General features: G+C 42.8%; 1 protein-coding gene across 9 annotated transcripts in view; it reads right to left on the bottom strand.

Annotated features, from left to right (window-relative positions):
* Positions 1–16,666, bottom strand: part of PROM1 (prominin 1) — a 675,175-nt gene that overhangs the window by 404,630 nt on the left and 253,879 nt on the right. For 5 of the 9 annotated variants that reach the window (XM_085642390.1, XM_085642385.1, XM_085642386.1 and 2 more), the window contains exons 2-3: positions 9,971–10,029; positions 3,709–3,735 (exon numbers count right to left, since the gene is read on the bottom strand). In XM_085642390.1, the coding sequence (XP_085498516.1) occupies positions 3,709–3,735; positions 9,971–10,029 (86 nt within the window). The remainder of the gene's footprint in view (positions 1–3,708; positions 3,736–9,970; positions 10,030–16,666) is intronic. The other 4 variants (XM_085642389.1, XM_085642383.1, XM_085642384.1 and 1 more) reach the window with 1 other exon arrangement.

Here is a 16,666-nt window from a genome sequence, read left to right as displayed (position 1 = left end):
GGGCATGCCACTGGACCGCTAACAAAGATGGCGCTCAGTGGGTGGCGCGTTTCTCGCGCGTTCCGTGACCGTCTCACCAAGCGGTGAGGTGAACAATTTTTTAAAGTGCAGGTAAGTGGGCAATGAATCAATGTAGCAATTTTATTCTTTTTAAAAATAGCAGTTTACACCAGTTAAGACCTGTGCCAGTATGCCAGGAAAATTAAAACCAGGCGTCGCGCTAAAACCTACCCTCCGTCTGCGAGGGTGCGGTGCAACGGTACGAACAGCTGAGTGAGGGATCTCGAGCAGGGTGTCCTGCGTTCTACACACTCCGTCTGTTTTTTGCTTTTTGCTAGGAGTCTCTAATAGACTGCAGGGGGGCATCAGTTCATTATAGATTTCCGATTGAGTATTACAATACAACATATATTTTTCCCATTCTGCAATCTTCGGGACGGGGCCCCGCATCCAACGTATCGCCAGCCTACGTTTCGCCAAAAGCAGACCCTAGTAACCAATTTACGAACACTCTTTCGTAGAGGCTTTGTTGAACCCAATAGCGCCATTAGGGGGTCAGGAGATCCTGGGGTATTTTGGTCGAATGTATACATCCAGGCTGCTCTGCCAGATCTCAATGCACCCATTGGCTGTATATAGAACAGTTGCTACGACAAATATCAAACGTCTGTAAATGAAGAGAATCCTCAGTGTAATGGCAGCTCGCATTTATCATCAGGGCCCATGTGCAAGATATTTGACACTTGAGTGAGCTCATGCCACACAGATTCCTGGTGCCCCATGCACAGTTAACTAATTAAATTGTGCATTGCATTTTGGGCATACAGATTACAGCAGCTGCAGCGTCCTGTACAAACATCCCAGACAGGAAAGCTTAAGCAAGAAACGGCCCAGGCCGGGCAGTCTGCCTAAAAAAACAAAATCAATCAGCATCAGTTTCTTTCTATCCCATTAAAAAAAAAAAAGAGACATCTCATTTGCGTGGCAGGGAAGGCTTTGTGGGGTTGTGTACAGGCTGCTCGTCCATGTGCAAGCTGTAGGTCACCGACGTACACCTCATCAAGGCATTACTACTGAAGTGTGTGATAAAACCAGCAGCTGATCCAGCCCTAGCCACATATAAGGTTGGGATAACAAAGGTCAAATATAACACGAGACAGTTCTAATTCCATATCTGTCAGTGGAAAGCAGAGTTCTCCAAACTGTTCTGCTTGTAAGTGGCATGAGCTATAACGGAGAGATATTGCCCCCCAGTGGTTCTGAGCAGTGTTGAGCACTAGTTCTGGGGGTGTGGTTGCTTGTTGCTGTGCTTTTTGAAATGTCTTTCACACGTGCTGTGTGTTCTGCAGGCTTTGAAACTGTTGTCCAGAAAGCTCTGCTGCAGGCCGCACAGATGGTTCAAGTGTCACACCAAAGATGGCTGGCTGCAGGCTACCAGGGGGCGAGGAAAGTGTAGGTTTGATAATTGACAGAATCCGAGCCGGAGGAGCCATGTTCTCTCAGGAAGGAGGGATGTGCGGGAAACAGAAACACGATACCTGGGAGGCCAGAGCTCTGCCTTACAGAGAGCTTTGTGGAAGCAAGTGTGGGGTCATGGAAGGATATTTTTCATGATGTGCCTGAGATGGTTCATCTGTGAATGAGGGCCCCCCAAAACCCCTCCACCTAAATTTCAGTTCAGATAAATTAACTCCTGATTCAAGAGGTAACCAGTACAGATTCCGTCACAATTACCATCATCATATTTTCAATTTCTCTTCCTGCATCTGTATGTTGAATTGTTTGATGCCTACATCATCATCTTAAACAGAACAGTAAGCAGGGTATAGTGATAGTTTAGGCTTCTATGGGCACTCTAATCATGGATTCTAGGTATGTCTTATAGAGAGAAAGTTAAAGTTGTCAACAATACAATTGTAATTGATGAAATATTAGTTACTTGCATTTACACATACACTTATTGTTCAGTTATGGTCATGGATATAGCCAAATGTTTTCAGTTGGATTTTTACTTGTACGTGGCTCAAATAGCTGAAATGGCTGGGCTGCAGTTTGAGGGACTCTTGTTGCTTGGGTGCGGAAATACTGTACCTTTGATAATTGATGGGACTAAAGCCTCCCTCCAATATGACCTACCCTCTAACCACTCCATACATTGTGCCAGAGAAGGAACATTATTATATTTGTATTTGTTTATTGGGTATTTGTAAAGCACATCGCTGCCTCCAAGAACACTGAAAGATGGGTACAAGGTAGGTTTTGGTCAAAACAGAGTCTGCCATATGGTTCTCACGTGAAATACAGCCGTATGGATGAAATCGAGTTCAAACTCGTTGTATATTCTTCACATTATGTCAGTAGAGGCAAAAGTCAGAGATAAGCAAGAAGGTGCATCATGACGTCCAATCAGATGAGTCAAATTAATAGTAGGTCAAAGTGTCGGACAACACTGGACACAATGGAGTCTGGAATAAGAGCTGGCGATGATACCAGGAGGGTGATGGGCAGAATGTGGATGAAGAACAAATTCAGAAAAAAGAAGAAGGAAAAATACAGTGAACACATTTTGGGACTACAGAGCCAGGAGTTGTGTGATACATTAACAATAGCCAATGGCGTAAAGAGGGAGAATGCATTTTTCCAGAAATACATAAAAGAAAAAGAAACAGGAATGAAATGAGTTTATACTATCACTGATAATAAGTTATTCTAGTTTTTCAAGTCTTTCACTGATGTGAACATATTTTCAGTTCATAACCCACGCTTGTCAGTCTCATGATTTTACCGGCTATGTTTCCAACATTACCACTTTTGTTATGATGAGTTACAATTGGTTGATCTGGCCACCCAAGATAACCTCAACACCTGTTTCTGGATACCACATTGGGCCATCAGTTGGGCAGAAAGTAGCTGCCTTAGGGCTGCATGAAATAATATGCATCGAAAGAGGATGTCAAAGTATGGGGTCTCCTTTATGATGTGTCTAATTTCAAAAGCCTTGAGTGTGTACGTCATGGTCTAGTTGCGAGGTCAGTCTTGGGCATCTAACAGAATAAGGCTGGGATGGAGCAGACCATCTATCGTCCTGACTAGAACTTCCGATTGGTTCTTTGACCAATCAAATTCTGTGGCAAGGTGCTCTTCATTTAAAAATGTGATGATGGTGAACCGTGCTCCAGTCTGGGTGCAGACTAGAGTTCCCATGCTTCTGCTGCAAACCAATGGAGGAGCTCAGAGATGAGATCATTCTGCGTATACCACAGCACGCATGAATACCCGAATCTGCATGCGGCGTAATAGATATCAGAACATAATGAAACACAGTAAGATGCCATTGTGTACATGCAAGACATGAAATGCAAGCAACATGGAACAGTGACAAGTTTCACTAAAACCCCCTTACTAAGTGCCCCCACCGCCCTTTAACAACATCACTAGGAATGTGGAAATGCTCTGACAGGTTTATTCCATGTCTGCAGAATACCATGTTTTCAGTTCGGTCCTGTTTAACAAACCCGTGAAGATGGGAGTTGCAGTATTCAGTTGTTTAATGAAACAAAATAAACGAATGCATTTGATTTTCACTGTAAGGCCTTGGACTGGAAATAGAGCATCCTGCCATGTACAGATCTAGCAGCCAAGCACATTAAATAAAACACTCTAATGAAACATATAATATTGCTATCAAATGTTATGACAAAACTTTACCTGAAGAGTGAGCACAACATTCTCTGGCTGTGGGAGTGAAGCAGATGGAGAATGCACACAGAGATGAAGCAGCGGCGTGCACAAAAGACAAATAGTGTGAGTAACCAGCAAGAGCAATGAAAACATTGAAAATCACAAGAGAGAAACAGATCAAAAAAGACACCTTGCCCAGTCTGAGCAGCAAACCACCAAGCACCAGCAGCATTCGAAAGGCACCGGTCAACAGAACCCCACTGATACACAGGCCATCAGCCAGACAGATGCGCACATACAGAAGGAGTTGTTCACTCAGCAACTACGTCTAGAAGCAATTTAGTGCTGCAAGGTGCTTTACAAGCAAAACAGCCACAAAAATAAACATGCCTCCAGAGCAGAGATGTATGCGGCAACATACATACCCACAGCGTGCATGTGGGAGGGAGGGATATGGAAAAGCTGGCGGGTGGAAGGGAGTGAGGGAATAGGTTCAAGTAAATTAAAAGCCGAATCAGCCCTAGATGACACAATGCCCATACCTACCTCCAACGCAAGGGTTGGTTAGGCCAATGTGTAAATATAGGGTGGCACACCCAGTCCAACGTTTAAACAGCCTGCATACATTGCATGATTCAGCAATTATCATTAACCTTTAAACATCATGGTGAGGATTGTCTCTAGTTAAGCGTCTAATTCAGGAAATATTTATATCCTAAATAGATACAGTAGGAACATGGTCAGGCAAAGACAAAGCCACATATAAAAGCAAGAAAAATAATAAAATGTAAGTATTCAAAAGGTGATGGCTTATTTAAAGATTCAGGCCACTTTTATTCCACGATTTTGTCATTGCCCGATTACATTCCCTCTTGCGATGTTTGTTTGTAGCAGTACTATTATTATAAACAACATCACTTAAGAAACTTTACGTCCCTAAAAACAAAACCATCATCTAGTATTAAATGCACATAAAAGCACTTACATAAAAAAATAGAAAACAGTTAATAACACACTGAAACTTATTTAGCGAAAGTTTAAAACTACAGTCTATTTACTGATTGTATGGAAGAATAGAGCTACTGCGACTTTCTATGGTTCCATGCTCTTAATGCACAAAGCCATTTGGGAATCACAAAAGCATGTGATTCCCAAAATCACAGGGTTTGCGAAAACAAAATTGCTTTTTGTTATGTAATAAACCCATTCCCCTATTGCAAAATTGTTTTAGAAACCCACATTGAATAGCTATTTGGAAAGGCCGTGATTCATAAGCTGGAATCATTCCCTGTCATCGAGGTGGGAGTCCCAAGGTTCTTTCTAAAGCAGTAGAAACAGTATTCATAGCTTATATTGGAAAAATACATTGACTTAATTCCTTATCTACATCATTTATAAAAACCCAAACTCTAGCCAATTAGGCGATAGCACCCTCTAAAACCCTCCCTGCAGAGACATCTTTCCTCAAGATTTTCATATGATATCCATCCAAGAGATTACATGACAAGCTTAGATCTACAGGATGCTTATTTTCATATCCCTATTCATCCAAAGCATCGCAAATTTCTCAGATTCCTCATAGCCGGCACTCACTATCAAATTAAAGTCCTCCCTTTTGGTCTCAGATTAGCTCCTCACATCTTTACAAAGTGTCTAGCCCCAGTAGTAGCCCACCTATAAAAAAGAGGTCTCCAGCTATTTCCGTACCTCGATGATTAGCTCATAAAAGTGTCACCTGCTCACCAAGCGTTGAAGGCTACAATGACCTGTATACAGGTGTCGCAAGCTTTGGGCTTTACAGTCAATTATTAAAAGTCTCTCCTCCATCCCTCAACAATGATATTATTTCTGAGAGCAGTCTAGATACAAACCAAGACAAGGCATTCTTATCAGAAGAAAGATAGAAAAAACTCATAACGTTAGCACAAAACCTATCGAAAAGAAAGTCAGTTTCTTGTCACCTTCTCAAATCACTTCTAAGCATGATGTCATCAGCCATTTTACTAGTGCCTTCTGCCTGTCTAAGATTGAGACCTTTACAGGAGTATTACATGACAATGGATTCAGATAGAAGGATCATTCGTTGATATCATCAAGATCGCGTCAACACTGAAAAAGGCTCCTCCTTGGCAGACAAACTCCAGCAATCTATCATAGGGTCTAAAGTTCTTGTCTCAAATTCCTGAATATGTCATTACTACAGATGCTTCCCTGGAAGGTTGGGGGCCCATTTGCAGGACCTTCAAATCAGTAGAAAATGCCGCCTGTCTCAAATAAAGATGCACATAAATTTCCTAGCGCAATCTCACTTGCCTTCCAAGCTTTCTTGCCCAAAATAAATGGATCTTCAGTGTTGATACGAACGGACAACACAACCAGTATGCACTACATGAACAAGCAGGAAAGTACAAGATCTCGGATCCTATCAAAGGAGGTGAAAGAAATATGGAAATGGGCTTTAGCACATCAAGTGAGATTACTAGCAGAACATCTGGCACGTATGAGCAACAGTTTGGTGGACACTTTGAGAAGGACAATACACAGCTGCCACAAATGGGAACTAAATGAATCCATTCTGAATAAAATTTTCCAGCAATAGGAAAAACCAACACTAGATTTCTTTGTGTCTCAGGCGAACTGGACATCCCGGTTATACGAAAACTGGTATCCTGAAGAGGGGTCAGGGGGGATTTGTTTTCGATCAGATAGTCAGGAAGCTTTGCATACACTTTTACCCCGATCCCTATCATACGCTGACTCCTCAGAAAGATGAGGAGGGAGCTGTGTCAAATGATTTTAAATGCTCCACAGTGGCCTAGACAATAATGGTTCACAGCACTTCGACTGCCAGAGGAGAATCACATTTAACTGGAACCTCGGAGGGATTTGCCACTAATGAGCCACAAGCAGGTGCTTCATCCAGACCCGATTTCTCTGCACTTATCTACCTGGCTCCTGAATACCATGAGCTTTAAGATAAGATACCACACAAGACTGCAGAGATATCCTTGCGAGAGCCAGAACGGATAATATTAACAATTCATACCGGTTAAAATGGAAGTGTTTCTGTTTATGGTTGCAAAGGTCAAAAAATCACCCAACAGAATAAATCTTGCCTCACCTGCTCTGTTTGGCTAGACCAGGTGTAGTGCATTCTTCCGTTAAAGTACATGTAGCGGAAGTCTCAAGATACAGACGGACATCTGGATCAAATTCATTATGGTCTAAAAGACCTTTTACACAGCCTATTAAAGGTTTATTCAGAAAGTTCCCTCCAATAAAATCTCCTCTAACTTGGAAACTTGACACAGTACTGGCACAGTTAATGAAGAGCCCTTTTGAACCTATTCATAAGGCACAGATCAAATTCCTAACATGGAAAGCAGCGTTACTTCTAGCTTGACAATGTGTTTCTTATATGGACATTGTCGTTTTCCCTATGTTAGCCTAACTATGCATGATGTAGGCTGCTTCTGCTTTGCACACGTTACCAAGGTACACTCTTGTTTTTTATGCCACATTATATTTCACATTCAGGTAGCACAGGTTTTTTGTCCTTTTCCTGGTTTTCAGGGCTTGATTGGCTGTGTGGCAGCAGGCCGCCACGCTAGCGCCCCACTGTCACACCGCCAAACTCGTTTGCTCACCGCCCGCCATATTAGGAGCTGTCTACTGGTTTGGCTGGCGGTATTTTGGCAGTCCCACGGCAGTACCGTGCTAAGGCTCATAAGTGATCCTAAGAAAGGTATCACCGTGGGACTGCCAAAGGATTTTCCTGGATGGCATGTCATGCAGTCCATGCCGTGCAGGAACAGGGAATGCATGCTGACAGGGGGGCACAACATGTAACCCCCCCCCCGCATGCACCCCCAGGCCCTGAGGCAACAGGGGGCCCTGTAAGACCTGCTTAGCTTCCTCACTGCCACGCTTTTCATGGAGTGCTCACTGCCATTACAAATGTGGCAGTGAGGAAACTGGTAATATGCTTGGTGGTGCCGCAGTGGCACCGCCAGCATATATTTGCAGCTTCAGACCACTGGAAGACCGCTGAGGGATCCCCAGCGCTAGCAGCAGTTTTATGGCAGTCCAACCGCCCAACTTGTAATACAGCGGTCGGACCACTGGTGAGACGGTAGCTGCACAGGCACCGTGGGTTTTGCGGTCCACCGGTCCACCAAACTCATAATTAGGCCCTTAGTCTCCACAGCCTAGGCAAGATCAAACAACACTGCTTTTTGTTATTCTCTGTGGTTGGACACTAGCACCTACACATAATAGAAACACCCAGCTACTGTTTATGAAAATGTGTTTTGTCATTTAACCCGGGACATATTCTAAACACACGGAGAGCAGATACTTTCAGACTGCGCAAAAGTCCTGAGACATGAGAGCTGTGTCAGCTGTGATGTAGAACAACCATCTATAAATGCTAAAGTATGGGGTCCGCTGCTAAGCCTAAAGATCTATAATTTTTTTGTCTTTGTAGTGAGAGTGGGTTTATAATATACATACAATTGGTATAGAGGGATAAATCTCTCTTTTATTTTTGCACAAGAGTTTATAAATTACCTTGGAGTGGGTTTAGGCAAATCTGTCATATGACAGGACGTTTTAGCATATACGGTCTAATAGCTATGCTAATGACATTACTGGCCTGTATTTGTTTGCTAGTTGTGGTGCAACTAATGCACATTAGAGCACCATAGTTTAAATCAACATTATAAACTTTCCTCATGTCTCTTTTCTATTTATTGAGGACAAGCACAAGTGAGAGAGCAAAAGGGGGTGACCTGCTACCGCAATCCTGAGATGGTCGTGAGTGGTGTGTTCTGGGGTGCCAAATCACCTGTCTCTCTGGAAAGATTAGGAGGGCAAGTGAGACACTATGAGCTAGTCAGATTCAGGTCCATAGATGCTGATGGGGTACGGTGACTCAGTACCTACATTGTGATGTTCTATGGTCCCAAGCATAGTTCTATTCCTGAGCAGAATCCCTGCAACATCAGCCAGAAAAGTGAGTGAGATACAAACGTTCACTATGAAGGAACCTTTCTTACAGTTTAAGGATGACACTGTGATTTTAAGGACTAATTACAGGTTCATTCCAAAAGCTCTTAAGGACTTATTAACCTATTGTGCTTAAAACATTCTTACCGAATCAGCACACAGCTTTGGAAAAAATACTGCACTTGCTGGATGTAAATAGAAGCTTAACGTTTTACTAGCATTGCACAGAACAATTAGGGACTCCAGATCAACTGGTAGTTGGATATGGATACCATATCAAAGGTGTTCCAGTTTACAAGGCAAGCATAGCTAGATGGATATCAGCGACTATTCAATTTTACCACTCTTAGGCTGATAGGCCCTTGAAGAAAAAGGCTAAGGCACACTCTACTAGGGTGGTCTCAATACCAACAGCCCAGTGCTTGAGTGCCTATTGAAAGCAAATGACATGCAGATAACTGGAAAAATAGGTATACGTTCACACAGCATTACTGCCTGAACTCGTCGCAGTGCAGTGATGCAGCTGTGGGACATGCAGTGTTATGCCATTTTTTTCAATAAGGTGAGCTTTGTACGATAGTATATGTATATATACCCACCATCCACTATTGTGATAATTTAGCATGATATTATAGTTAATTATATAACTGCTATCTATTCTGATTCAAGCATGTGAATCTAAGAAAAATACAATACTGGAGAACAAATGTATTGCTTATCTGCAACTCTCGTTCTCCAGTATTGGTATCTTTCATGGATTGACATGCAACCTAACCTCCTTCTTGTAAATGGAGACTATTCCCACTAGTGCTTAAAAATCTGAGGGAAGATTTCTCTGCAGGGAATGTTCTATAGGGTGCTATCGCCTGATTGGCTGGTGTTTGGTTCTTTATAAGTGATGTAGGTAAGCTATTAAAGTCAATGACTTTTGCCATTATAAGCTATGTCTACTGTTTCTACTCCTTTAAAAAGTACTGTGGAACTCCCACCTCGACAACGCAGAATGATTCAAGCATGTGAATCGATGAAAGATACCAATACGGGAGAACTACAGTTACAGGTAAGTAACACATTTTATATACTCAAGCCACACTCAATACGAACACCTTGCACTTTTATAATGTTCTGCTTTTTGTCATAATTGTACATCTGTCATAATAAACAGTAAAAAGGAAGACACATCATTTGCGAATCAACCCTCTTTATGTGCATTGTTTAGCTACAATAAGACGTTTGTGGCTGATGAAAGGAATATTGCATAGAAACAGTTAGATATAATTACCTTCTGGTATTCTCCCTGAAATTCTGCAAACTTCTGTTGTGCTATCTTTCTGGCAAGATCTAAAACAAAAAAATGATGTTTTGTAAATTTTGTATTTTACTCTTTCCGTACCTGTATAATGCATTTGACAAAGAAGCAGCAGGGGTACACATTTCTTCCTCTGAAAGACAAAACTAGATCTAAACTGTAGTTCACAACACAAACTGAAATGCTTCCTTGCACTTGGACAAAAGGGGTTTCTAACAAACTCCATTAAGCTAACATCGCATTTTTTATGTGAAAGTCTAAGGCAGTTGTTCAACAAAGAGAAGGAGAGTAAGTGGTGGGCTATTTTTATTGAGGTCCTACACACAAGCCCTAAGTAGCAATATCAACAAGAGGTGTGTAGTTCCTACAAAGTGAAAAGTCAAAGGGAAATAAGTTTTCCGATAGCAGACTTTCACCTAGTGAATGTAAGTGCACAAGGGAAGGGGATCCCTTAAGGGTGGAACTAAAACCCTCACACACCCAGCAAGCTAGGTGTCATGCTTCATCATCTGGGTTTTGCTCCTCGTCGGGTCGGCGGTGCAATACCCGACGGGCACCCATACAGGGGCTCTTTATCGGAGATCTTTTGTTCCCTGCCGTATGGTGCATGCGTGTGAGGGCCCGGGAGTGTAGATGTATATGGATAAAAAAGGTTGGTTAATCTGAAATGTAACTTTATTGGCTCAGTCAACCACCTTGTTAAAAAGGGTGAGTGGCGTTAAAGCTATATTTGCTCACAAAAGGAGGAGTGGCTAGCTACGCTCTACTCTTCTGGTCAACATGTTTCGCGCCCAGTCAGTCAGAAGGATCCCATGGCGCTTCGTCAGCACCTATAATACTAAAGTGATGTGTACTAAAAACTATCTACAGTGTGGTGTGAAAAAAGGGTGAAAATAGTTTGATAGTCAACCCTTAATTGGTACCCCTACCTTATGTATTGTTTATAACTCAAAGGGGTCACCAATTCTTATTATAAAAACCTCATCATCAGGTGCATGGCGCGTCAACAGGGGGAGAAACACATTTGTTCCACGTCATAGTTCCCCTGGAGGTTAGTAAACCTGCCCGCGTCGCCGAACCCGGAAGGGATCCCCTTCCCTTGTGCACTTACATTCACTAGGTGAAAGTCTGCTATCGGAAAACTTCTTTCCCTTCGACTTTTCACTTTGTAGGAACTACACACCTCTTGTTGATATTGTAAAGAATAAGGCAGCCCTGACAGATTTCAGCTCACTTAAACATCTTATGAACTTTAAGCTCAACCCACATCTTAAACCATTTAACCAGCTATCCGTGATCCAATGGACTTGAATAACACAGTCAAGGTAAACGCGTCTATCCACAGTCCAATGCAATTAAAAGACACATACAGGGTCACCCACAGAAGTCAATAAAACAAGCAGGTTACAGAGCAGCTGTGAGCCCTCTTGGCATATGGAAGGGATGTGACACCAGTGTAGTGTAGTGAATATAAAGGTCGTCGACTTACTTCATGGAGCATTTCATGAAAAATAATTGGTTCCCCTGTATATATTAGAACACTTTTTCATTTAACAGCTAGGGTGTGACTCAGGAGAGGCCACCCATAGTCTCGAAAAACTGCTCCCGTAGAAGTACCCTTATAATTCGGTGCACAATCTATCAGGATTTCACTACAGGTCCCAAAATTCTGCAAGGAGATCCAAACCAGTCATAGATCTCAAGGAGCACTCACAATCACCAGGTGTACATTTAAATATTTTACTCTATGGTGATGTCCATTATATATCGGGTCTTTCCTGCTAGAGAGAGACTGTATTTATATATAACATATATTGGAGAATACATAGCTGGTGATTGTGCAACATGGGTCTATATTGCCATCGAGGGGTTCTGATGACATTTATAAATCACAAGGCTGAATGCAGAGTGGTTTATAAATGTAATCCTAAACCCGAGAAGGCAATGTAGAACCATATTACACATCCTGTAGGAAGCTGACTATTTGTGAAAAGCACCTAAGGGGTAAACTATGCAAATAGTCAAGAGGATTGTTATTAGTTTACAGGGGCTTCCTGTAAAAATCCCAAATGCTCCCTTTGTGGTAAAGTGGTCGAACAGTTAAGACTTATTAAAGGGGTGTTTTAGGCATTTGTTCCACACTCAATAAGGAAATCTGAGACCAAATTAGAAAAATAACATAGATATTTATTTTAATTTACACACCAAGATCTTCAGGACCAGGTAAGTACTTTTTGAGTAAGCAATTTTCAGAAACGCAGAAAATACAGCTGTGGATTTGAGGCATGGGCCTTGCACGCCAAAATGTTATCCTAAGTGAGAAACATACACTGCATTGGTATACTTTCAATTGAGTTACAGGGTTGTTGATCTGGACTTAAGGTAAGTAGAGGCCAAGGTCCTTAGAACCACCAGCAGTTTTGGTTTACCTGCCCTGGTGTGTCCAGGTGCAGAAGGTCTAGGTGCAAGGGTAGGCTTGAACGCTATTACTAATGTCAATGGGGACACCTGTAACAAGAAAAAGGCTGCAAGTGGGGGCTGGGGGAACAGACCAGCAGATTCCAAAGGTGGGCTTGGCTTTTGAGGGTCTCTGAAGTAAGGGTGCACCATCGATAGGCTCAGACTCGGGCTGTGGGGTGCTTTGTCTGGCGGATCGCTGGCTTTGGATGCTCTCACTTTTTAGGTCGACCTGGAGATGGGGACAAAACAGGACAACTGGGCCACTCTCGACGATGGCCTCTCCGTTGCTGATGTCCCATGTCGGTAAGTCTGTCTTGGCGGTTTTGGTCTCCAGGCTGGATACTGAACAAGCCTTGGCTGCTGCAAGGGCTCCAGTACCCTGGGAATTGACGTCGGACGGCTCCTAGAGGGTGTAGCGTCTCGAAACTCGCTGGAGAGACATGGCTGACCTCTGGATGCTTTAGGAACCTTCTCCTGTGCTGCTGCTGCATTGGTGGTCAGCAGGTCAGTGAACCAGATTTTGCAGGCTGTGCCTACAGGCTGAAGGGAAGTAGCTCCTCCACCCAGTTCAAGGGAGATGCTGGCTGGTTAGTGGAGTGCTGGCTGCCGTTTAAGGCTTTGGGAGTATGTACAGCTGCAGGACGAGTTGGGGCTTTGCAATTGTCTGGATGGGAGCAAGCAAAGTTTAGCACTAAAGTCCACAACTGGTCAACAGTTCTCACATCTTCGGATCTTCTTTGTCCTTCTTCTTTTAAGCAGATACCAAACACCATTGCTTTCAGTGAAGCCATCACGTAACTGAGTAACTCATAATGACCAGTACCAATATATAGACTTATGATGGCTTCCCTGATCACTTGTAATATATCGCAATGGAAGTAGACATTACAGGGGCAGATCTGCTCACACAGATATGTCCTCACATGTAATATAATGCACCCTGACTTAGGGCTCCTTGGTCTACTGTAGGGGCGACTTTCATACATTGCATGCAGTGCCTGGGGGCATGGCACAAAGGGTGTGTGCCAGTTCGTGTTTTCAAAAATAGTTTGTACCATTTCACATATCCTGCAATGGCAGTCTTCAAGTGTTTGTGTGGATCCCTTAGGGCGGCACAATACATGTTGCAGCTCTTAGTGACCCTCTTTAGTACCCATGCCTTTAGGACCAGTGGTTCCAGTTACTAGGGACTTACAGGGGTGCTAAAGTACTTGCCGATTGGTTGACAATTTAACATTTACCTTGTTTTAGGGCAAGAGCACTGGCACTGGGGACCTGGTTAGCAGTGACCCAGTGCACCTTCAGTGAAAAATCAATCTGCACCAGGCAACAAGTGGGGATGACCATGTCAAAAAGCGACACTTTCCTACACATATTACTTGTTTTTAGAAATATTTCAGCATTTACTATTCATTTTGATTGCCTGAGACAGCAGATATCTCTGTCAATGATTCAAGAAGTGTGTTGTTGTGATAATAATGTAATGTGTTTTAAGCGTCAATATGTATTATTATAATACATGTTAAATGCAAAATGCATTGTAAGTGTGAGAAATGTAGTTACTGCTTCGGGAGGTGAACCGCTACTCAAGCAGCAACCATAAATCTTCTCCTGGTGAAACACAAGCAAACCTCAAAATAACATGTGCTTACTCCTATAGAAGCTTTTCACAAAACAAGTCAGGTTTAATTCAGAGGAAATGTGTAAAGTATTTATGCAGTACCCAAACAATAATAGTATGAAAACACAACACAAGAAAAATCCTACACCCCTTTAGACAAATAGAGTAAAATTTAATAAATGTAAATTATTTCACACCAAAACAACCAAAATCCAAACAGTAGAACCAGAGATATGCAATTTTTAAGATTTAGGAAAAACAGTGCCTAGAAGCACAAAGCATCAACTGTGGTTATCTGGTCGTGCTGGACCGGAACAAAATCACAAGTTCAGGCCAACTACAATGAAGCATGGACCGAACACAGGGACCAAGTTAGCCCCGCTAAGAAATGTAACTTGAATCTTGGTTGCAGAGTGTTGTGCAGCGGCGGTTCTGGCTAGAAATGCGAGGACCTGCGTCAGAGATGCGTCACACAGTGGTGGTTCCGATTCAAGGAGCACCTTTGGCCACACTTTTAAGGGTCCAGTACTAGAGGGTACCCTTTTGGCGGCGTTAGGACTTACAGCAGGTAGAGTCCAGGTGCAAGATTCAAGATGGGAGAGCCTTTTCTGTCCCTGAGGCTCTAACCAGGGGGCCAGCCAACTAGCCCCTGAAGTCATTCTGGTGGTCCTGGATTCAAGATGTAGATCCAGTTCTTCTCACTCAGGCAGCAGGGCAGTCCTTCTTGTGGCAGTCCATTTTCTGAGTCTTCCACAGATCTAGAAGTATATTGAAAAGTTGGGTCTGAGGGTCAAATATTTATTCCTGGTGCCCACATTTAAGTAGGAGAATGTCTAGAGTCCTCCCCTTATAGAGCTGCTTGTGTGGGGGCACAAAAGACTAGTGTGAACCCCTTTCTGAATGTGCTACGGCAGAGCTTTTTTGATGTGTAGGTGGGGTAGGTGACAGCTGCTCCTCCTTATCTTGACAGAGATAACTCATCCTGCCAACAGCTCTTCCCCCTTCATTTTACTGTCTGGGAGCAATACACAAAGACTAACTGCCAGCTACACTTAGTCATGCGAGCTAGGATACAGATTGTAGGCACCAACCAAATCGTTAGGACAAGAAAATGCCAACTGACCGGAGCGCCCCACAAGTTTTGAAAATGTCACGAAGATCCGTCATCCGGCGCCAAAGTTATTGGGAAAACAAAAAACGCTTTTCCTATGGAAACTAGGACCTAACTATAACTATCTACTGGCGACCGCCAGTAGATAATTTATATTTATATATATATTTATATATATACACACACACACACTACTCTATTGTGAAGAATATTCCTTGCTATTTAGGGCGTCACATTCCAGTCTGGAAGAAGGGCAGTGGCCTTCAAAGACACTAACGCGGCCTCGAGGTAATATGCTAATGCCAAGTGCACCAAGTAAATCCTAGAGGGCAGATGGTAAACTAGGTTGCGACAGCAGGCATAACAGGAATTAAGGTAATTAGCAGTGTACGGTGAACCATTCTCTTTATCTGCACCTACTCCCATGTGCTCTACTCAAAACCATGCAATATACAATAAAGTTACACATAGGAACAGAGGCTCACTAGCCCACTCTACCACTATCTATTTCAATCTGAGTGTTTAGTCTAAAACAGAGCACCGTCAGGTGGCTCACCAGGGGGCACCTGGCTGGTTTTTTTGTGTGTTTTTTTTTAATCTCATGACGTTATCTAAGCACAGAGGCAAGAACTTTCTGTAGTCGCATCTTTCAATGAACGAAGCTGTGCTGACGTACGCCCTATTAGAAATAGGAATGAAGCAGTCCAGGGTGGAAATGTTTTCTTTGCATCTCGTTCTATATTGACCAGGTAGGGATGAAAAGTCATCTTTTGTTATTTACTTCTCGAAAATCTGTGAAAAAACGAAAGGCATTTGAATGAAAACAAGAATCAGCAACCATGTATTTTTCATTAATGAAAAGGTTTCCTTAGTCATCGCCCATTTCTTCATGTAACGCCTTCATATTTAAAAGACGCATTAACTGCTTTAACAGTGGATCCGATTCACAAAGATAAGTTTGCATGTGTCGATCTACTTCCATGTAGATCTACTCCCACACCTAGGTGTAAAATCTCAAATATTTTGGTATTCATCCTTTCCGAGTTTAGATTTACAATTAGATGGTGACTCGTTTGATGGCTTGTCTCCCCCCTCTTGTGTTATCCCACCTCTGGAGCACAGCTTCTTTACCATCCGTTTTGAGTAGATGATTTGCATCCTTCCACTACTTACATTCCGGTAACTAACATTTTTCTTTCTTTTCCTTTCAACACTCCATGTTGTCCACTCGCATGCGTTCTCTTGCTCTCTCTCCTATGAGGAATGCTTCACCCTCAAGTCCCCCATGCGCTTTCTGTGTTGCTTTCCCTCTCACTCCCAGCTCATCCGTTACTTCCCCAATTGGTTGCTGCTGCCTCATGAGGCATACATGCACATGCATGAGCGATGCCCATGCCTATTGACACATGCCTGCAGACACCGGCTATATAGTAAAAAAACGAAAAAAGGTCTCTGCAGCATCATGAGTTATACATGC

Source organism: Triturus cristatus, chromosome 2_2 (assembly GCF_964204655.1).
Source record: "Triturus cristatus chromosome 2_2, aTriCri1.1, whole genome shotgun sequence".
Lineage (NCBI taxonomy): Eukaryota > Metazoa > Chordata > Amphibia > Caudata > Salamandridae > Triturus > Triturus cristatus.
The sequence above is the reverse complement of the archived record's forward strand: the minus strand, read 5'-3'. Positions and strand labels throughout refer to the sequence as shown.